General features: G+C 42.0%; 2 protein-coding genes across 6 annotated transcripts in view; both read right to left on the reverse strand.

Moving 5' to 3' along the window:
* Window positions 1-10,100: 10,100 nt before the first annotated feature.
* Window positions 10,101-16,814, reverse strand: LOC135093671 (lactoylglutathione lyase-like). Of its 4 annotated transcripts, XM_063993163.1 has the most exons (8): window positions 16,703-16,734; window positions 16,019-16,126; window positions 13,752-13,838; window positions 12,988-13,211; window positions 12,576-12,646; window positions 12,238-12,327; window positions 11,528-11,607; window positions 10,101-11,368 (listed from the first exon to the last, which is right to left on the reverse strand). In XM_063993163.1, the coding sequence occupies exons 3-8, from the start codon at window positions 13,821-13,823 to the stop codon at window positions 11,360-11,362; spliced, it is 546 nt and encodes a 181-aa protein (XP_063849233.1). In that variant the 5' UTR covers window positions 13,824-13,838; window positions 16,019-16,126; window positions 16,703-16,734; the 3' UTR covers window positions 10,101-11,359. The 4 variants fall into 4 exon arrangements, with proteins under 4 accessions (XP_063849233.1, XP_063849231.1, XP_063849234.1 ...); XM_063993161.1 differs by lacking the exon at window positions 16,019-16,126 and having other exon boundaries at window positions 16,703-16,814; XM_063993164.1 differs by lacking the exon at window positions 16,019-16,126 and having other exon boundaries at window positions 16,680-16,737.
* Window positions 16,815-19,486: 2,672 nt separating this feature from the next.
* The window catches only part of LOC135093673 (protocadherin Fat 3-like), a 97,517-nt gene continuing 94,347 nt past the window's right edge, over window positions 19,487-22,656 (reverse strand). For both annotated transcript variants that reach the window (XM_063993174.1, XM_063993173.1), the window contains exons 21-22: window positions 22,328-22,562; window positions 19,487-22,175 (exon numbers count right to left, since the gene is read on the reverse strand). In XM_063993174.1, the coding sequence (XP_063849244.1) occupies window positions 22,089-22,175; window positions 22,328-22,562 (322 nt within the window). In that variant the 3' untranslated portion in view covers window positions 19,487-22,088. The remainder of the gene's footprint in view (window positions 22,176-22,327; window positions 22,563-22,656) is intronic.

Below are 22,656 nucleotides of genomic sequence, written 5' to 3' on the forward strand. Positions count from 1 at the left end.
TCCATTAGCCTTCCAAGGGCCTCACCGCGCAGCCGCCATCATTGTGACGGGACCAGTAACCATCTGATGACTCTCTGTTTCATGAATGACTCGTCGGTGACACACACAAAGGTTTGATACCCGCTAACTCGAGACTCTGCGGTAATGTAAGAGTAGTTGTGTGTGTGTGTGTGTGTGTGTGTGTGTGTGTGTTCGGTGATCTGTCTTAATTTTTTTTTTCTTGCTTCCTCTTCCGTTTATTCTCACTATCTTATTCCTCTCTACGTGTAAACTTATTATTCGTATTCTTCCATTCACCTATTCTCTTCACACTTTCCCCACTTATCTCATTCCCCGCCGTAATGTTCCCTCATTCGCTGTCATTTGAGTGTTATTTTCAGCGCAATGACTCACGCTCTGCTGCAACGTGTCTTTCTGCGCGTTTAGAAACCTATGCGCATCTGTTTTTGGTGCAAACGTAACTCGCTGTCTTCATTCCCTCATGTCCTGCTGCCCGAGGTATCAAAGAATTGCCTACTTTCACATTTCTTACTGTTATGTTTTATTGTCTTCTTTTATTTTATTATCTTGACACATACACGTCAAGAAAAAGAGAAGAGCCTTGAGTTTTTTTCTTTTTCCTATATGGCTCTGTACGCAAACTCTTCTCTTTGTCTCGCTGTAAGTTTTTTTCTTTTTTTTTTTTATTGCTGTCTTAAAAGTTATACGGAAATCAACGATGAATTTCCTTTTATTTTATTTAAGCTTCTTTTTTTCTTCAGTGATTTACCTCAGTAGATATTTCGTCATTTTATGGCTTCGTCTTCGCCTTCTGCACTAAAAACGACTCTGTAAAATAACTTCCTTTACTTGGACGGTTATTTCGTTATTGCTCGCCTTCACCTTTACAACATCACGATTTGACGTAACAGAGGCAACATGTAAATTTGTGACTTTTCTCCTCTTCAATGTACGTGTATCAGTTCCCGCGACTAAGACTCCTGAGAGGATGAAACTGACGCCTCGAAACCAGCTTACCTCCTTCATCCCTTCATTAACCATCTCTCTCTCTCCATTTCCCTTTTCTCTGTCCTTTCCATCCCTCACTTCTATCGCTTCCATCTTTCCCTTACCTTCTATCCCTTCATTAGACATCTTGTGTATCTAATCCCTTCCACCCCTTCCATCTCTTCCACGGGTATCCCTTCCACCTCCACTCCAGTCCCTTCCAGTTCAACACCTCCACTTCTCCCTCCTTTGATCTCTATCCCAGTCCATCCCGCCCTCTCCCCCACCCCGCGAAGCCTTCCATCACCTCCACTCCCTCCCAGCCCACACCGCCCCGCCCCCACACAGCCGCCCACCGCAGCCCCTCCTCCAGGCGTCTCAGTGGCCCCGCCGAGGTATCACTTTCTATTCATCGGGCGTGATTTAAAGTTAATTAACGACATCAATACACCCAGCGCGCTACACTGCCGCCATACACCTGATGACTTAATCGACTTTTTTTTCAAGATTCCAACACGCAAGAGTATTTATGTGTGAGGCTGATGAGCGACTCCAAAGTGTGCCCATTAGTAGTGTTATTACTCCAGGATAAACACTCAACGACACGGTGATTTGGCGGCACCGCGGGGCAGTGCACGCCACGCCCCACACGCTCCGGATGCAGCTTTTGGAGTGGATCAGTGGGCGGCACTAAAAGAGTCTGGGCTTCGACTACATGACTGGACACTTGAAAGCAACAGGACACAGGCGAATCACCTCAGTAACTCGCCTAACAAAACCCAAAGGAGTTAGGCTGTCCAGGCTGTCAGGGATGCTACAGCGATCTATGTTGAGAAATGTCCAGTATTCGCCGCTCGTCCATCTACAACTGCACTACAACACGTTATCACCTGGGCGGGTTGCGCCCCTCCACCAGCCGTGTGTGTGTCTGTGTACCCAGAGCGGCGCGGCGGCGGTGAGCGGGGCGGAGCGGCCAGATGGAGTGGACATCCGCAAGAAAGGTAACGAGATTGCGACGGTCAGACGGCGGAGATCTGTGGCGGCGACCAAGGCAGCCTCAGTCGCGACCCCAGCAGAGCCGACCGGCGGGAAGGGGTCGCGGGTTCGTGGCCTGGCTACAACACATGTATATTTAATGATGCATGCAGAGTGGCTGTGCTCAGACCAGTCCAGGGCGATGCTCGAATTTAGCTCCTGCGAGCGTCCATCTGTCTTGTCAACACTCGCCGCGGCACTGCCATGAGTCAGGCGCCATACGCAGGTGCCGCGCGCACACCTGTGGCAAGATGTGGCGGCGCCAGACAGGGGCACGCGCACCTGACCAGATGCTACACACGCACCACACGCCAGCACGTGCACCTGTCTGGGAGCTTGCAGCCCACACAGAAGCACCTGCCTGGCTGCGTGCACCACAAACATACCTTGCCAGGGGTTCGGGGTCCAGCAGGTACCACTTCTCGATGGGGTCTGGGTTGATGAGCTTGGCCATCGCCGCCTCCGTCAGCCTTATCAGGCCCGTGTCGGGGTCGACGCTCCATTGCCCAGCCATCAGACCTCCAATGCCGCCAACGTCGTTGCCTCCGTCGCCAAATCTCATTTTGCACACTCCTGGGGAGCTGCTGTGGCTGTCTGTTGAACCTCCTGCCGCAGGAAGGTTCTCTAACGCCCTCTGAACCAGCTTGAATAATTTTCTGTCAGTTTTCTTGAATGAACTCCTCCTCTCTAGTTTCACTCACATGGGTGTTATGTAAAACGTTTCGTCACACTCGAGGTTTCCAATCATCCTCCCGTGCGGGAGGATGCTCGATCGTCAACAGTTAACTCAAATTTTCACTGAGGGTAATGGGCGCAGGATTTCTCAAGGGCAGGACTGTTCAGACAGCAATGAATCACCCGCGGCAGCGCTGCGTGAGACTTGCTGGAGGCACCGGGGGTTCGCAACACTAGCACAGCTGCGACACTCGATCCTTTGAGGGGAGAGGCACGCGTGGCTCCTCTCTCACCAGACTCGCGGCCCAAACTAACCCGGTGATCAGTGACAGCCGCTGAGACGCTACGCTCGTGGACGGAGGAGTTGCCGCTTGGCTGTTATTCCCGCGCTTCCTCGCACACTGACTGATACACCGACAGGACACTGTACACAGGTAGAAAGGTGTCGCATATGTATCATTCATAACCCGCCAGAGCGTGACCGTGTGCTAAATGTCCAAACCCTCGTTCCTTCATCCCTCCCTCACGCCTCACTACTTGACGCCTCCTCCCACCTCACCACGGCGGCGGTGAGTTATCGATGGCTCAAAAGCACGATTTATGAAGCCACGACGAAGAGACGAATCGTGCAGCGAAGCATAATTTATGATTGAGCTCAGCAGTTCCCCGCACGGCTCATAATAAAAGTTCACCAGCTCGTGAAGGCTGGGGAGTGAAATTAATATATTAGCGAGGCTCCATATTCGGAGAAAAGCCTGACCCGCTGATGACGCAGTTTCCTAATGAGTCTCGAAGCTTCATTTCGTGGTTTTGAAGCCTAAAACTTGAACCACAGATACGACATGGACACCGCTGCCAAACGAATGAAGTTTCAATATACAGTAAAATCCCTCTTATCCGGCATTCGAGTATCCGGCAGCTTCAAGTATCCGGCACATTTTTCCCCGAGCCTCAAAATAAATAAAAAATCAATGTGTACTCATAAAATCGATTAAAATTCCCGCGCGAGGCATACTTTGTCCCCTCGCCACCAGAGCGCACTGCTTCGCGCCATCCGCGGCCCACTGCACTGTGTTTACTCAGTGACTCAGTCCCGCGTGTGCACTGCTTATCGCCTGACGCCTTCATCATGCCTAAAGTTGTAGAAAAGAGGAAGCGTGTTGTGCTTACACTTAAGCAGCTGATCAGATCAGCTGCTGATTAAGATCAGCTGATCTTTATTATGGTAAGATGCGTGAGTGTAGGGTGGTGATTGTGGACATAATTTAACTCCTATTCAAGTATCCGGCAACTTCTGGTATCCGGCATATCGACGGTCCCGTTGATGCCGGATAAAAGGGATTTTACTGTATTTCCTGTCTACCAAGCATCAATCTCACACTGTCCCGGCGCAGAGTAATGCCAATAGACACGAATAAAAGCACAGAAGTCACACATGACAAACAAACACGAAGGACAGCAACAGCAGCAGAAAAAAGCGCTAAGAACAAGAGAAAATGGACAGCGAGCACCGCCACTTGACCGCCACCACCAGCTCACACCTCGATGTAAAGGACGATATTGGTAATGATGGTAGTGGCAGTGGTGGTGATAGTGGTTGGTAATGCAGGTGAAGACGGCAATTTGTTGGCTTATTAATCTGATCACCACCAGTATTGTGTTCGCGACGGCTTACTCTGCGGAGATTTAATCGGAAACAAGCAATTATCAAGTGACGGTCGCTGCTGGGGAGTGGGCGGGCGGGGTGGGAGGGTGGGAAATAAAAAATAAATGGAAGTATCGTGTAATTGCATGAACTTATTAACTTATCGCTGCCACCAAAGACCGTATATAGTTGCGGCGTTCAAGGGAGTGAAGGTGGAGAATAGTAAGAGACAGAGAGAGACGGGGAGAGAAAGTCTGAGGAAAACAGGAGGAATACGAGACTAAGAGGTGCGATTATTGTCACCACCAGGCTTAGTTGATGTTGACTAGCACACACACACACACACACACACACACACACACACACACACACACACACACACACACACACACACACACTACTCTTGCTCTCTTCCTCCGGGCAATCAACTTATTATTCCTAAACCAACAATTCACACCACGAACTCCGCAGACGACACTCAGCACAAGACAGAAAGCCGCATTACTTGCCAGCACCAGCCATCACTCACTCACATCATCAACTTCCCCGCGTCTTATCTAGCCAACTAGTAACTGTCTATCAGTGAAGTTTCTGCGGCTTTCAAGAGAGTTTTCATGATCCACATTGACTAAGCGAGTTGGGTGAACCTCCCTACACGTCTCTCGCATACGTTAACATCCCAAACGAAATAAAATCGTACGTATTATACAGTCCAACAGCGCAACATGTCCCGCGATACATACAGCATACACGACAAGCAGGCCAGCAAACCAAATTACCAGCAATCACGCTTCATCCACGATGCATCAATTCTTAACCTAACACGCCCGTTTTTAGCCATCAGTGAAGGAGTGAGAGGGGAGAGGTGAACCATAGTAAAAGTACTGTACTTAGAGGATAATAAGAAAATAAAAGGAGGAGGAAGGAAGGTAAGAATTATAGAAGGAAGAAAATAACATGCACAGAGAGAGAGAGAGAGAGAGAGAGAGAGAGAGAGAGAGAGAGAGAGAGAGAGAGAGAGAGAACACACACACACACACACACACACACACACACACACACACACACACACACAAACACACACACACACACACACACACACACACACACACACACATAATCATTCTAATAAGAGGCAGTTTGCAGTCTGAACGAGGCCCAGCTTCTCAAAACTGACTACCAAACACAAGAGGGAAGCCGAACACAAACAGAGAAACAAAAGACATTCGCTAAGGACACGTGCGCTGGAGAAATTAAGAGATTAAAGCAAACATGACCAAAAGAATACACAATAAGAAAGAAAAAAATAAGACAAGACCCGAACACGAAATTAGAAAGAGATGTATAAGGAAGATAGAATAATGGCGTGGATAAAGGGGAGAGGAGAAGAGAGTGAGGGTCAACGTAAGAGAGGGAGAGTGGGCGGAGTACGAAGATAGTAAGAGAGATAATGAAAATGTAAATGGAAGGAGGGATGTAGGAAAATAAGACTATTCTCTCTCTCTCTCTCTCTCTCTCTCTCTCTCTCTCTCTCTCTCTCTCTCTCTCTCTCTCTCTCTCTCTCTCTCTCTCTCTCTCTCCTGGGGATTAAAGAAACACGCCTTCCTTCCACACAACTATTATTTGGAGAAGAAGAAAAAGAAGAAGAAAAGAATGAAGATGAAGAAAAACAATGAATAAGAAAAAGAAAAAGAAGGAATAAAAAAGAAGAAAAAGAAGAAGAAAACCATCAAGCTATCACCTAACCTTTGCTTCTTCACCTTCGAAAAAAAAAAAAAAAAAAAGAATGAAAGAAGAGAAAAAAGACACAAACATAAAATTTTGCCCTCTTGAACTTATGAAAATTTTAACACCACGATGGAACCTGAAGACAAATTTAAGGCCTTTTATTTGACGTTGGCTTTTCAAAATTCCAATATACCACGAGAATACTGGGATTTTTTCTTCTCTCCTGCCTCTCTCTCTCGTAATTACATCGATTTTTTTTTTTTTTTTTTCGATTTCGTGGTAAAAGTTTAAAGAATCTGGCGGAAAAGTGACTGACTGGACAAGGGCAGCAAGTACGTACATAAGGACCAAACGTACGTAGCTGTAGGTATAAAGTATTGTACGTTATTGAAGGTAAAACTATCGTACTTTACGTGATCAGTTAATTTATCATATGTACGTCATTGCAGGTAAAATTATAGTACTGTATTAAAGGATATTAAGTTTTAACCCTTTCTCTGCCATGGTCTTCTCTTGCTAACACTGAGGTCACAGTAATATTAAAAAAGGGAATGTGAATGACAGTTTTATCTTTACCAGGCTAAACAAGCACGTATTTTTTTTTACAAGTACGAAAAAAATAGGAGTTTTAAAACTTGCAATTGATTATGAGAAGGACTGAAAGAAAAGTATCGTACGCAAGAGTTTGACGGTAAATTATTGTACGTGCGTGGCTGACGGTTCGTTTATTGTGCGTAGCTGAGTGAAGGCATCGATTGTAAGTAAATACGTGTATGAAAGAAAATGGTTGTTCGTTGTTACAGGTAAATAATTCAGGTGTTGCTGCTCAAGTGCTCGAAAGGACAAAAACAGATGAGCATCGTGATAACAAACGCATTTTTTTTTCTTTCCTTTTTTCTTTTTCTTTTCTTTTTTTTTTTCGATCTGACGCACCCAATCTTTTAACTGCATAATATATTGTTCCCTGCATTTTTTTTTTTTTCTCCTGACAGATTTGCATTTCTCTCTTCGATGTTTATATTTCTTGACTCCATTTTATTGTTTGTTGAGGATGGGGGACACTCTCTCTCTCTCGCTCTCTCTCTCTCTCTCTCTCTCTCTCTCTCTCTCTCTCTCTCTCTCTCTCTCTCTCTCTCTCTCAATATGACGAAAACATTTAGGAGAAGCATTCATCTGAGAGAGAGAGAGAGAGAGAGAGAGAGAGAGAGAGAGAGAGAGAGAGAGAGAGAGAGAGGTCACGGGGCCACGACATGACCTGGGAACAATGGTCATAACTCAGGGACAACACACGTATATGAGGTCATGGTGGTGGTGGTGGTGGTAGTGGTGGTGGTGGTGGTGGAAAGAAAATATTGATGAGGGGTCATTGCTTTATGTCTCTGTTAACTTATGCTAGGTTGTACCATTTCTCTCTCTCTCTCTCTCTCTCTCTCTCTCTCTCTCTCTCTCTCTCTCTCTCTCTCTCTCTCTTTCTGCATGCATGTTACTTTCTTCCTACTAAACTTATTTCCTTCCTTTCTCCTTCCTTTTTCTAGTATTATTATTCATTCCTCACTAACGCCCAATATTCTCTTCTATTGCATCACACTTCAACTTCCTCCTCCTCTCCGGCCCCTTGCCTTCCCCCGCCCCATATATTATGCCAGAACACGAGGCAGAGTACGGCTGTCCGGCGCCCTAAACTGGCTGTAACAAGCGGTAAGCACGCCACCAGATGCTGAAGTGAAAGAAAAGTCTCTCTCTCTCCCTGTTTTGGCTTGGCTTGTCTGCGGTGAAGTCTTAACTCGGAAGTATTGCCGTATTGTCTTCATTGGTTTGAAAAATGTTATTGTAAGGTGGTTTCTTTGTATGTTTAATTTGCTTTGTTATTGTTTTGAGATGGATGTTATTTTAAGGGTGCTTTAGGTCTTACAGAAGGCTTGTTATTGTTATTTACTCGAAAAATACTACTCTTTTATTATTATTTTGATATGCTATTGTTTGAGCATCGACTTTTTTTTTAACAATATTTTAGTGATAGAAGGTTTACTGCTGTATCATTTACTAGAGCAATGATTATGTTATTTTACAGATGCTTTGCCGCCTTCCTAAGAATGTTATTGATGTCATTGATATGAAAAAGGTTAGATAATATCTGCAAAACAATATTTTACAAACACTTCGCAGCGTTACTGAAAGTTTATTGCTATGTTATTGAGTATTCTCGGTACTTGCATTCCATTTGCCATATACGCCAACCACGGCCCTTCAAAGCCTGCCGCCGCACCCGCCGCCGCCGCCACCAAAGGCCGGGCGGTGACTGATCGGACTGCGGCAGCGGGGTGGCCTCCAAAGTCAAAATAAACTTCCTCTCTCCTACACAATCCACGAGAGTCACTCAGGCACAGCTGGCACATGACATGACAAGCACTCTATATATTATTATATGGTATGAGCGGTATGATGATGGACGCCATACATAACACACACACACACACACACACACACACACACACATTTTCCATACAGACAGAGACTGATAGGATGCACCGCCAGATAAGTGGTGTGTGTAAACAGCTTATAAAAATACAATTTAGTAGTAAATAAAAGGGAATTAAGAGTTTACTTCAATCCTGTCTGAACACAAATAAGGAAATATGTAAACACACACACACACACACACAGTAGTTATGTATGTGAATCGTTTTGGCTAATAGGAAGTATGCTCTCTCTCTCTCTCTCTCTCTCTCTCTCTCTCTCTCTCTCTCTCTCTCTCTCTCTCTCTCTCTCTCTCTCTCTCTCTCAGGCCATGCAGGCCATCTTTGAATCTGGTGTCAAAACATTATCACTGTCAAGACCCACCCAGGAGGGGACATGAGCACTATTATTAGCTTGGTGCTCAGGTGAAGCCACAGGTAAAGGCAGCTCTGATTACACCTGATTATCATCCCATCCTGTTTTTGTTGCCACACTATGTAAATGTGAGCACCTGGGAGTCCATCTTACCTGACAGCATTCCGATTTCCTCCAAACTCAGGCAGGAAAGTTATGGTGTGCTTTCTTGCTTTACAATACTATTAACAATGAAATCTTAAAAGGGTGCACAGTGGTTCTACATATGCTCTCAATGCCCACTGTAAGGCCTTGTCATGCACTTCACATCCAAACACTGAGACGCGTCATTTAGCTGCACGACCATTGGCAAGTGGCATGAGGGTGAATGTTTAGCCTTGTCTAGTACATACATAAAACTGACACCCATTCTGCCTCCTTCGTATGATTTGTACAAGGTAATAATGAGGTCAAGAAAATTATCTGAAAAACAATAAATGACTAAATAAATAAATGAATACTAAGCAAAAATTATCACATGCTTACAAAGACAACATACATCAGCCACTAATGGACCAACAAAGGATTCAGGGATCAATTGATTCAAGATAAGCACAAGGCAATCAACACAGTTCTGGATCATTGGTGGTGCTCAGAGTATTAGGAACACCTGACACCAGAATATGTAAGCCATGATAAATGACCTTCCACAGCCACCTGAGGGACATTCACCTTCCTGAAGCAAGGCTGCACCAACACACCAACAGCAGCAGCAGCAGCATGCCATTCAAGACATCCACACTATTCCCATCACACCCCAAACACAGACACACACACACATGACGAGTAACGGAGTCTCCCTCCAAATAATAAACACCGCAGTGCCTTTCTTTCATCAATCTTATTAATCTAAAAGTTATAGAATGCATACATGCATTTTGCATATGTGTTATGTAAAAACATGTCATTCAGTTTTCATGCATCGAGGGCACGGTGAATTAGGATACACTATCCCAGTGTGTTTCTTTTCATCCATTCCACCACTCCACTATTCACAATGCTTGCACATGTGCATGTGATCACACCACACCTCTCAAGCATTAGAGCCACCCTCAGGTAATGCCTCAAGACCACCAAGAGGAACTTCCTCATAACAAAACCTTACAAAGACACCAAGGGAATCACAGACCATTGTAGCAGAGTTAAGAAAACCACTTCATATATTCAGTTATTTATTTTATCTTCTTGGTTCTCTCTCTTCAGATCTTTTTTTGTTAAGTCTCTTTATATTCTCCATTCAGGAAGCATATTTTTCAAGCAGGTTTGACTTAAAATAGACCTTCAGGTACAGCAGTTTTTGAAGAGCTTACTACATTCAGTAAGGATTGCCGTGAACATTAAGTAGTGGCAGCATCTATGACACAAGAGTTAAGCACCAAGATACCCTGATAAGTAAAACCAAGCTCACAAGGTGACAGTGAAACCAATGTACTACTGGCATAACACACAGTGGTGCCAGAGTCTTAGATCTAACATTGGCACATGTCTGTGAATTGCTAATCTGCAAATTGGAGACCCACTTTCTCATACAACATAATGAAAATAAATTGTTTGGCCAGTGGCACCACGGCCATCACTGGCCATCACTGCCTCACTTTAAAAATCACCACTCACTTCCCCCAATACAATTAATAAACTCTAACTTGGTTAAAATAAATTAAAAAGACAAACAGCATATTTCAATAATATGTCTGCTGAATAAACTCAAAAACATCAACTTGGGTTGATCACACACACACGTGTACTTACACACTTTTATGGTAAGGTTGAGTATCTCTGTTTTATTGTCAATGTACTTTTGGAAGATTCACTTTAATGTTGTATTTGAGATTTAACAAAACATCTGCACCACGCGATTATGTAAGGCAGTGGTTGTTGTGGTACACGATGCATGTCTTTACACGCAGGATTCAATCACATGTATGTATGTACGTGCCTGCCATCTTCCAGCACTCTCCCTCTCACTATCATGGCACCTCACTACCATCAAGAGTATGGCACACCACATCATCTACTCTACCACCAAACACTGAGGTAAGTCAGGCATGCATCCAAATTCAGCCATTCTGTTTCCATGAGCATGTAAGTTGTTTTTGTATCTTAACCCGTAATTTTCAAGCACATTCACAGGAAGGTACTAAAATTTCAAAGCAATATGTGAAAGTCAAGAATTGGCAACGTATGTGAATAAATGTTTGCTGAGTTAGGTAACCACACAGCCTGACTGCAATAACCTGGAAGCATTCAGATTTGACACTAGTAAGCTTCAGGGGACCATTTCTTTTAAGAATTAACCTTATGCATTGCTATTATTTCACTTTCCTGTCACATGCCAAGAGATCCTACAAGTGTTCATTTCTTCACTTTCTCTTCTTGTATTTCTACATGGCACTATTTGTTTTGTTTAACATGAGACAATTACACCAACTGAAAATTAGATGGAACAAATATTACTACCTCTTCAGACATTCAATATTGCAAGTAAGTCTTATAATAATAATTCACAGCATCTAATCAATATTACTTCACATTTTCATATAATAAATCACATAAATCAAATTACTGAATATCTCACTCAGTACTCACCTCTTGCATGACTTGATTATTGAAGATTTCTATCCAGTAACCATCAGGATCCTGAATGAAAGCAATGCCCTTCATCTTGCCTGGAAACAGACATGAGACAGAATTAATATAACTATCAAGAAAAAAGCCATAATAGGTGGATTTCTTGTTTCAGCAGCATATCATTCATAATCCACTTCTAACAGCTCTAGCAATACAGAAAGGCATAAAGGAGCACATTGGGGACATGGACCAAATATACAGTGGGCAGCAGAGACGGTAGGGATAGTTTAGTGTGCCTAGATCTGTGTGCATACAAGTGCAAGAAGTGGAAAGGGGAGAGAGGTTATGAGAAAATTTTAAAATTATGTGAATCAGTGACAAAGAGAGAGGGAGGGAGGTGGACAGCTTTTGGTCAGATAATAGTATATTCATCTTCCCTCAACATACTAAAAATATTTCAATATAACTTTTAAGAAACTTCAAAATGTAAATGTAATTCTTGTTTTTACTGGAATGCAGAAGCCTTATTACATAAACTTGTTCATTAGTCAATGTATTTCTTAAGAATTTTAACATTAAAATCAGATTTCTGACTGGATCAGCCATACTACTAATGTTCATTAATTAATATAAAATTCTTCTAAAAAAATCTTTAAAATGTCTATTTCTTGCTTATTTGTAGACAGGATTAACAATATCTTTTCCTCATTTGTCAGTTTTCAACTCACCATCATTTGGTTTCTTGACAAACTTGACTCCCTGCTCCTCAAAGCGCTTGCAGGCCTTCTCCACATCTGGCACCATGATGCCAATGTGACCTGGAGAGGAGGAAATGTTACTTCTCTACCTTCATCTGTTTATCCCAATGATGCAGCCAGCCAGCAATGTGAGCCCACAACTCTGATATCGTATCATAAAATCAGCTAAACACTGCAGGATCCCATGACAACTTATCTTCAGTATTTTTAGTTCTAAAATGGCTCTTTTTTACAACCAAAATTATCAATATCAATACTCTGATGCTGCAAGAACGTCACAGGGTGCTGTACAGTCACTGCACACGTACCGTAGCCTCTGGGGTCGGAGTTTCCATTGTGGTATGGTGTGAAGTTAGGATCTGATTCTGTTCCCCAGTTACTGCAAGGAGAACAGTGAGTCAGGGATGCAGAACCACACCACCACCACTGTCACTACCAGTGGCAGTGACAGTTCTACAAGTTGTCACCACCTTAGATGGAGAATTATAAAAGAAACATACAATACTCCACAATAGAAAATATCACTTTTTTATCTCTTGTATACTCTACCAAGGTTTATTTAACTCTAATCCCTGCATGGTGAATTCACCAGCCATGGTAACCTCAAGGAACTAAGCCCAACTGTTGGGAAGAGAAATGTTCTCTCTGCTGAGCAAGTGAACAAATTAAATCTAAACAAATTTTAGTACAAAGCTGGAACAATATAAGCCCAACACCTACTGAGTCAGCTCCAGTGTGGCCTTGCGGGAGAAGCACCAGCCAGTCCTCTCATTCTCGTCCTTGGGAATGTCCTCCGCCGCCTCAAAGCCCATGAAGAACAGCGAGAACTTCATGGTGGGGAAGTCCAACTTCTTGAGGAGCCGCATGCCAAGGACGCGAGTGTAGAAGTCCAGGGACACTTTGGGGTCCTTGATGCGGTACATGGTCTGCTGGAAGAGGAAGTCCTGGAAAAGAAATTGTGGATAAGTAATTGTTGTGATCTATTAAAAACAAATTATATAAGACAAATTGATACTTCTTGACTGAGAAGCATTTTATCATCACTATCACCACTGATGTTTTGAATGGCAGTGAGGCGCTGTACATGCATAGATCTGCCATGCATACTAAACTACACAGCCAAGGACAACTCATTTATCAGTTACTTTACTTTCTAAATTCTCCTTCACAGTTCCATCAAATGTCTTCTTTGATCAACCACTGCCACTCTGATCCTCCACTTCAAAATGTTCATCGTGCTTCACCTGGTCATTCTCATCTTCTCTCAACACAATTAAATCACCACAACTTCTGCTCCCAACTGCTCTCAATACTTCCATCAAAAGTCATCAAAAATTCAAGCTATTCACCAAAAGAGCAATTAACACATCTAAACAAATATAACATCACTATTTCTTCACAGATCTTGTCCAGCCTTCACTGTTCTGCCACACCACGGAATGGCCTCCACCAGGGATGCAGCAAGCCAACACCTGCACGCTTACCTTGGTGGAGGGGTCAGGCTCGGCACAGCAAGCATTGGCCTCCTCATTGGTCAGTCCTGTTGGTTCAGCCATGGTGCTCACTTATTCCTGCAAAAAAGACACACAGTTAGATTTTTTTTTCAATGCAGATTATAAAGGATTAAAAGTAAATTTGAAAATGCAGTAGTTCTTCATGTCTTAGCTAAGTGGTTTGATTTTATTACACTACACTAACTATGGTGTTAGCAACATTAATAAGCTGAATACAAACTATACATCATTATTTTCTGGAATTTACTTATGTTAACAGTTCCAGTGAGGAATTTTGTGGCTCTTAGTGTATAAATACAAATTAATGTCAACTCTTAAAGCTACAACTTTTCTCTTTCTCTTGAACTTATCCACTTACTTCTGATGACAATACAATCCTTACTGCTTATTTTGAGTAAATCTAGATCATCTTACAGGTCAAAAAATTTAACTGTAGACCCTTAAGTGTTTGAATTGCTTCAACATTCCTTTCCCTACATGTACTTTTCTCCTAAAAATTAAGATCTAAATATGTAAAAGATGATTTGATTAAGCCAGAGATGCCACAGCAGTCAAGGGATCAACAGAATTATCCAGTGCAAGTTTAGAGTATTGCCTTGAAGCACCACAGCCACCACTAGGATGACTGAGTGCCTAAATAAATACAGTTTAGTACTATATGGTCATACTTGGTCAAAAAATATTGTCATTTGCAGTTAAGCATTACCCTGAAATCTGACTATCATTTGTATGTACAAAAATGCTACTGTTGCCATGGCTGTTATGACCTCAAGGGCATACTAGTGGACCCTGCTGAGTTATGAATGTCTGAAGAATGATAGTAGGGATGAACAGATGCAACTGAAGGCAAGATAAGGCAAGTAGAGAGATAAAGAAAGATAATATTTTATCTTGGTTTCTGTTCATCTGGTTACACATACCCATCCCATGACTATGTACGTTTCAGGTAAAGTTAATGAAGTATGGGCCTGAATTTAATTTTAATTTCTGGCCATGTCAGAAACATAGGCATTTTCTGCAATTACTTTCGTTAAAACTCTAACATGAATTACATCTGATGGGAGACGTTAGCAGAGCTTCCCCTCATGTTATATTCAACCTGTGTACACATATACACATACATACTCTCTAAAAAATTGCAAAGACCTCCATTTCTACTCTAAAGAAAAGCAATAAAATAAAAAAAAAACATTAAACATCTGGAATTTGTGACGATCTACATCAATTCCTCAATATCAAAAGCAAATATCTCACACTGAGGTGCAACACAGCTCACTAACCACACGTCTTGAAGGAGAAGCAGGAGACTTGACCAGTACCTTGCCAGCTCAAAGTCACACTACTCTCTCAGCCAAAGAGGAGAAACAAGTGAAAGTTAAAAGAAGGAAAATTTCATTGTCTTACACATTTAACTGGGGATTCCTAAGAACGTTTCCTGTTGATTACATAAGAAGGAAAATTTTTTAAGTGAGTTTCCTTTACATTCTAGTTCACTATCATTCATGTTTCCACTGGAGTGATAAATGGCTAAAAGAAAAATGTTAACTGGAAGGCAAAAAAATTAACATACACACACATACACACACACACACTGAAATATTCACTCTTCCAATCACCTGACCAAACTGTATTTTGAGTACAAAACTATGATATTCATTGGTTCTTTATGTTATGGACAATTCTGAATATAGAACATGTCGAAAATCCTTCGTTTTGCCTCTTCTCCCCTCATCCCCCTACAATCTTGGGGACTCATCGGGAATTTATGGATGGGGGGACACGAAAATGGTAATTTTAGGGTACTTGAATGGAGATGATAGCTTAAAAGAAACCAATCCTAATCTGACATGACCTAACCTACCCTGATCTAACCTGACCTGACCTAACCCAATCTAACCTAACCTGACTTAACCTAACCTAACCTAACTTGACCTAACACGCATCACCTAACAAAAATCATGTTTGCTAACTAAGGGGTACCTATTGTTCGGTGACTTGCATTTAGCTGTTGATTTCATGTGGTATGTAATCACAGTTCAGATGAAAGTATAGATGGGACCATGGCAGGAATGGTGATGAGCAGGAAGTGTTCTGCCATGTACCTCCTTGTCACTAACCTACTATCCTACTTCATATCTTCCCTGTCACCAAGCCACTTCACAGATTATCTTGCCTTGTCACCAAACCATATACAGCCACTACTCTGTCTAAGGCATCCCTGTCACCAAGCCACTAACCTGCATGGGGCCTCCCTGTCACCAAACCACTATCCTATTACATGTCTTCCCCTGTCACCAAGCCACTACACTGCCTGGTGTCTCCCTGTCACCAAGCCGGTACTCTGCCTGCTGGCGGAAGTTCAATGTCAGTTCAAGGACAGTATTCACAGGATAGACTTACAAGATAAACTTATAGACGGAATGAGTTTCAAAGATTTGTATATTTACTTCAGGTCTGCGAAGAGAAAAAATGTGAACAGTAAAAACAACATTTTACGGAAGTGAATCTGACAACGTCCAAGGGGGTACCAGGAAAATATTTGCAGTGACAGTAGGAAAAAAACTGGCGGGGCGAATAGGAAAATTTTTCAAGAGGCATGACTTGGACATTTGAGACTGGAATGGGAAAGATTTTGAAGACACTTACCTTTCATCTGACACACGGGTACTCAGTCACCTTTACATTGAAATATAACCAATGAAAGCACAGGTGAAGTTAAACATAAACACGGATAGAAATTTAACACGGGATAGCATTAAGAAACTCTACAAGAAAAACTTATTTTGACACCCTAGCACACGGTCATTTCAATACCAAAATGCAGCTAAACTTCTATGTAAGGCAAATTAATCCCAGGTGTGTCAAGGGTGAGTGTTAAGTAAGATAGAAGGTTATTACGTAAATGTCTTCACGTATATTACCGCGTGCTGGTAGTTGCCCTGGTGTCAGCGAGAGAGTGAGGAGCAGCCGGCCTGGAAGCCGACACACACACACACACACACACACAGCTGCCACCTTGGCTGCCACACGTAAAATACTGAAAAAAAAAAAAAATTGTAGATTATGGTTATTTCTACAATCCTTGAAGTATGTATAGTCTAATCTAAGCCACGTGTAGTTTAATTTTGTATGTTTGTGTTGTGATAGTGAAGTTTTGGCACAATAAACCTATCTGTGCCACAGCCTCTACTAGTCTACCTCATGGAGCTATAATATCGTCTACCTGGTTTGAAAATAAATAAATCGACAGAACAAAGGGAACAATTTATTAATTTAGTTTAATAAGAGAAAATAGAAGAGAAGAAAAAGAAATAAGACACAAGGGAGGAATAGATCAGTTGGTACAAAGGCAACACTCCACTCGTCTGAGTTGTCTCACGCCGCTACATAACGAAAGGACTATTTATTGTGTAGCATGACACAATTATAGTCGTACAGGATATGAAGCCCGGTATACATATTGACGTCATGTTCTTACTTATCAGTGGAGATAGATGTGTAAACTCTCTCTCTCTCTCTCTCTCTCTCTCTCTCTCTCTCTCTCTCTCTCTCTCTCTAATATTACATTATTACAGCCACGTTCACTGTTACAGCCACCATCGTAACTATCATGATCCCGAGTATACTTATCAATCACCATCATCATCACTGGATAACAAACCTAGCACAGCATTTTTTTTTTTTTCTTTAAAATGATTAACTCTAGTCTCATCCATCAATTTACAAACCCATCACCAAGGAAAATGTAGGATATGTGGAATCCTTGTCTACCACTTCCCAAAAAATTGACACACGATGTTGGCTTAGTGTTAAATGAACCTTTGAAAGCTGAGTCTGTCACCTCACGCACATGTCACGCCGCTAGCTTCCCAATGTTGAGAAGCGTGAGATGGTACAAAACATGAGGGATTATATTACATCAGCCTACCTCTCTGCGTTCATCACTCCACCTTACTACTTACTATCCATGTATCTAAGGCTCGTATTCTGAAACTTTTCCATCTGAACTATTTCAAAAGGCTCTAGTTGAAAATACAGAGGATTTGAAGGATGTGTTTACGGTTTTATTGGTAGGTTTACAAGATTTCTGCATATTAAAAGAAGCGGTCTTGGGAGCTCAGTTAATCATATCCGGCTTTGGAAAATGGCCTTTGTGAGAGAGCAAAGCGTTTCGGCATATGGGCCTATTTTACCAGGGATGACCCAGACATGGCACCACACTAGGATGAGGAAATTCAACAAGTAAATCTATAAATGGCAATAAAAACCATGTTAAACGTTTTCCTGTGTGTCTCTGTTGCTCTGAACAAACTCTGTACTTGAAAATTACTTCAGATGTCTAGGTATTCATGATAAGAGAGAGAGAGAGAGAGAGAGAGAGAGAGAGAGAGAGAGAGAGAGAGAGAGAGAGAGAGAGAGAGAGAGAGAGAGAGAGAGAGGAAGTCTAGGATTTACCAAGCGGAAATTGATAGCATGTGGGTTATTCACTGGTTTTAGGTGTGAATGAAGCTAATGTTATATAGCACGAATAAGAGTTGACAGGAGATAACACGCACGCGCGCATAACGGGCGTAACTGGGGGTGTTCTCTCGGAAATTCCACTGGGGATTTTCTGATTATGAAATAAGGCAAGGCAGTGAAGTACTTGTGAAATAGATATCAGAAAACCGTTAATTATAAAAGGGCAATACTAATGGCGAGTCTGTCACAATGAGATCAGGAAAGTCGAGTGTTCAAAGGAGATAATGGAGTAGCAGAGACGGGATGTAGAGTCAGGATAATAGTAAAAGAAGGGGCAAAAACAAAGCTCACTGCCGAATTTAGGTTACATTTCTAAGAAGGCCCAATTCTCCCCAGCCTGTGTGAGGATCATTTTCACTGTTTATAACTGAGGTGCCCAACATACACACGAAGAACACAGTCGCCAGCAGATCACACCCTACGGACTGGTTCCCTGCCTCCCCAGAGCGACACCTGTGGCTGTCCTCTCCTCTTTCATGAAAGTTTAGATGGATCTGTCTCTGACGTAGGCTTAGTAAAGCTCGCATTACTCCACTTCCCAGTCCCAAGTCATCTTTAGTCCCCCCAACTCTCCCCTCCTCTTCCTCTCATTCTTTTTTTCCTCGTCCTCATCTTACTTTTCATACCCTCCTCCACTCCCTCTCACCATCTGGAGTGTGTGTGTGTGTGTGTGTAAGAATGATACCCGAAAGTTAATAATCCCCGAAAAGAAAAGGATGGGAAGTAAATTCATAATTTAGACAAAAAAGAAATATTCTGCGAGGTATATCAGGAATATTTTGTTAAGATAATTCTTGCAAAGTTAGTAACTCTAATAAAGAGATCATATAATCTGTTTGTAAGTAGTAACTGGAATACCTTAACATGTGCAGTCAATACTTGAGTCCTGGAGCTTCATGGTGATGCCTGTTACTGAGAGACAGGAAGCAGTAATTGCTTACAGTCACACATCAGCGTTTACATACAACCTCATTGTCAAACGTTTCAGCAACTCTCAACATTTTTCAAGTAAGATTCAGTGGAATTTTATCACAGTTTTCAAGGATCGAGAGAGAGAGAGAGAGAGAGAGAGAGAGAGAGAGAGAGAGAGAGAGAGAGAGAGAGAGAGAGAGAGAGAGAGAGAGAGAGAGAGAGAGAGAGAGAGAGAGAGAGGGGAGGAAAAAAAGGAGTATAATAATACTACATTGTCTTTTATAGCTACAAAACTATAATGACACAAATCCTTTCTACAAGATATGATAATAATGATAATAATAAATACAATTATACAATGCTTTTTTCATCACATGGATCATGTATTTACAAAAATAGACTGTATGCACTAATCACGAACAGCTTACATGAACTAATGACACACACACACACACACACACACCACACACACACACACACACACACACTATGGATGTGTTTCACTCTTGACTTTGAAGTAACAATCCTGATTTTGGTCTCAAGACGGAAGCACAAGTTGGTCTGAGAAGGACACATCAGGAGAGGCCAGTTGGTGAATTAAACAGTAATTAAGGTATCACAAATACAGGTGTAGTCACAAGATGAGTAACCTTCTGCCCTCACCTTTACTGTGTTTTCTTTGCTTTGTCCCTAAATCTTGAGTCATTCTGCTGACAATCTTAGAAAATGTGACAAATGAGATTCTTTACTGATTAGGGAGCTAAGATTGAGGAAAAATACCATACACAGGAGAAGTGGGTGTGGTATGTTACTCAACTGGTAACACTGACTGTACCAGAGTGCAATCATACATACAGCGAAGGCCTTCCCTCACTCACACATTTCAAAGAGCACATACAAACTGGAGAAACATACCGTCACACACAAGTACTTACAGAATGGGATATACACAAACATGTACAGAATTTCAGATGTACACTTACAAATAACCTGTTTATTTCCAGGATGGGACATACAAATACACTTACAGAAAGAAGGGATATCACTTACAACACGAGGAAAACATTACTGAATAGATCATAACACACTAACACATCATTAAAAGATGGAAAATTGAAGATTGACTCAGTTCTGTAAAAATACAAATAGATCTATACAAAAAGGTACACTTGCTCAAAGTATTGATGTCACAAGGTCTATAATTTTGTTGAATATGATGTCAATGCTAAAACACACACACACACACACACACACACTGAGAGGAAGGCCACAAATACAAACATGAAACACACACACATGCTGTCAAGCAGGCTAATCTTTGGCAGATGAGCTGCTATGCTAACAGAAGGTGGAGTGTTAGGGTTCCCAGCTGGGGGTGATCACACACACACACACACACACACACACACACACACACACACACACACACACACACACACACACACACACACACACACACACACACACCAAGGACACATCAGTAACTAAATATAAACAACTTTGTGATCATTTTGTGATCTGGTATGTGAATTTTGTCCTATCCAAATGTCAACTGGTGTCTCTGAGCTGCCTCCTCTCTGCTTAATGTATCAATCAGCAGGAACCTTAACTCTGCTACTAGGCAGGAGTGCAATGGCTTAGGAATATAGGTTATGTTTTGGTGTACTCAAGTATAGCTAGTGACTGAAACACCTGCATCTGACCACATTTTTTTTTTACCACATTCACCACACAGAGTTCACAGTGTCCCAAAAGTACATATAAAGTGGAAAGTTATATCACCACACTGTATACTTCCTTCCTCCTCAGTAAATATATCACAAGTAGTAGATATGAGATATGTCACTTCTAAACACGTGCAAACACACACTTGCAGCAACACTGTCATTATGTGGACAGAAATGTCTCTGCAGCAAGAAACGCAAGGCTAATTTTTACGCAAGCACACATTTCGACGAAGTGGGATGGCAGGCAGTCACTCTGCCACGAGCACACCCACATCAAGTCGGCTGAGTCTTTTCCTTTTTCAAGCAGCATTTCATCACTACTAAAGGGAGTTTGCCACTACCATAATTACAGCAGGCATCAAGTAACAATACCCAAGTCTGTGTGCATGTACTGAAAGCCTTCATAAAGTCTCATAGGCAAGGCATACTTGGGAAGAACCATGGTAATAAAAAAAATAAAGCATCATCTCAAATTAGAGCTCCTTGGTTAAGAGATCTTCATCACTTCTGTTTGTGGACGTCATCCAGGGAGAGAATGTCACTGTGCTGGGGTGTCATCAGCAGGGGACAGACACTGCTGCTCTCAGACGTCACACACAGAGGAACACCACGGCTGGCTTCTGAGATCTGCACACTAATATGTATCTTCACACTCAATAATTCTTCTTTTCTCTCTTAAACATTTTTTGTGTGAAATTGTGAGCATATAAATACATAAAGTCATTCTTATATCTTAATGAAAATATGACCCTTTTTTTAAATGGCCAATTCCTTTGAGATATTTTTCACACTATATAAGATTTTCTGAATGCTCAACATCCTGTAGCTGAAGCAGTACTCATGTGCTATGCAATTACTGATACAATATTTGCCAAATGTATAACACTAGAAATATTGACAAAAGAATTACATTTATATATACTGAGACAATAATAAGCTTTTCTTGGCCACTTTCATAGGAGGTATAAAAGATGCTTTGGACGGAATCCTCAAAAGATCAAATGTAAATGTACACTCAATCTTTTCTTTTTCTTTATACAATTTTTACTATAGATTAATTACTGCATACACACACACACACACACACACACACACACACACACACACACACACACACACACACACACACACACGCACGCACACACACTTAGAAGTAGACGGTGAGTTTAGGAGTGTGGGAGGAGGAGGCAGAGTGAGGCATCGGAGTCACACTCACTTCTGGGTCCAGCTCCGTCTGTGAATAATAAAAAAACATGAGTCATTTCAAGTACCGTTTCCATTTTTCAGGTAACATTTAAGAAAATTCAATGCACGAGTTGTCAGCAGTAAACTTTAATGTGTTTATAAGAGAATAAAATAATAAAGGCAACAGTTCGGCTTCCTCACCTTAGTACTTAGTTCGTCCTCCCACGACAACTTCTTGACTCGCTTGGGAATTGACCCACTCGGCCACAACACTTTGCTGCCCATGGGACCTCCCAAAGTGGAGCTGTGGATCTCAGGGGAGGAGGGAGGATCAGGGTAGGGGGTGTTGGCAGGGGTTGGGGGCATGGGAGCAGGACTGACACGATTTCTGGAGGGCAGCCCACCTAATGCCCGTGCTGATCCCACTGGAGACCCACTGAAATAAGAACATCAGAATATAAGAACATAAAGGAAGCTGCAAGATGCTACTATGTCTATATACAGCAACCCCTTCACAGTAAATGTACACT

The sequence above is a fragment of the Scylla paramamosain genome, chromosome 43 (genome assembly GCF_035594125.1).
Source record: "Scylla paramamosain isolate STU-SP2022 chromosome 43, ASM3559412v1, whole genome shotgun sequence".
Lineage (NCBI taxonomy): Eukaryota > Metazoa > Arthropoda > Malacostraca > Decapoda > Portunidae > Scylla > Scylla paramamosain.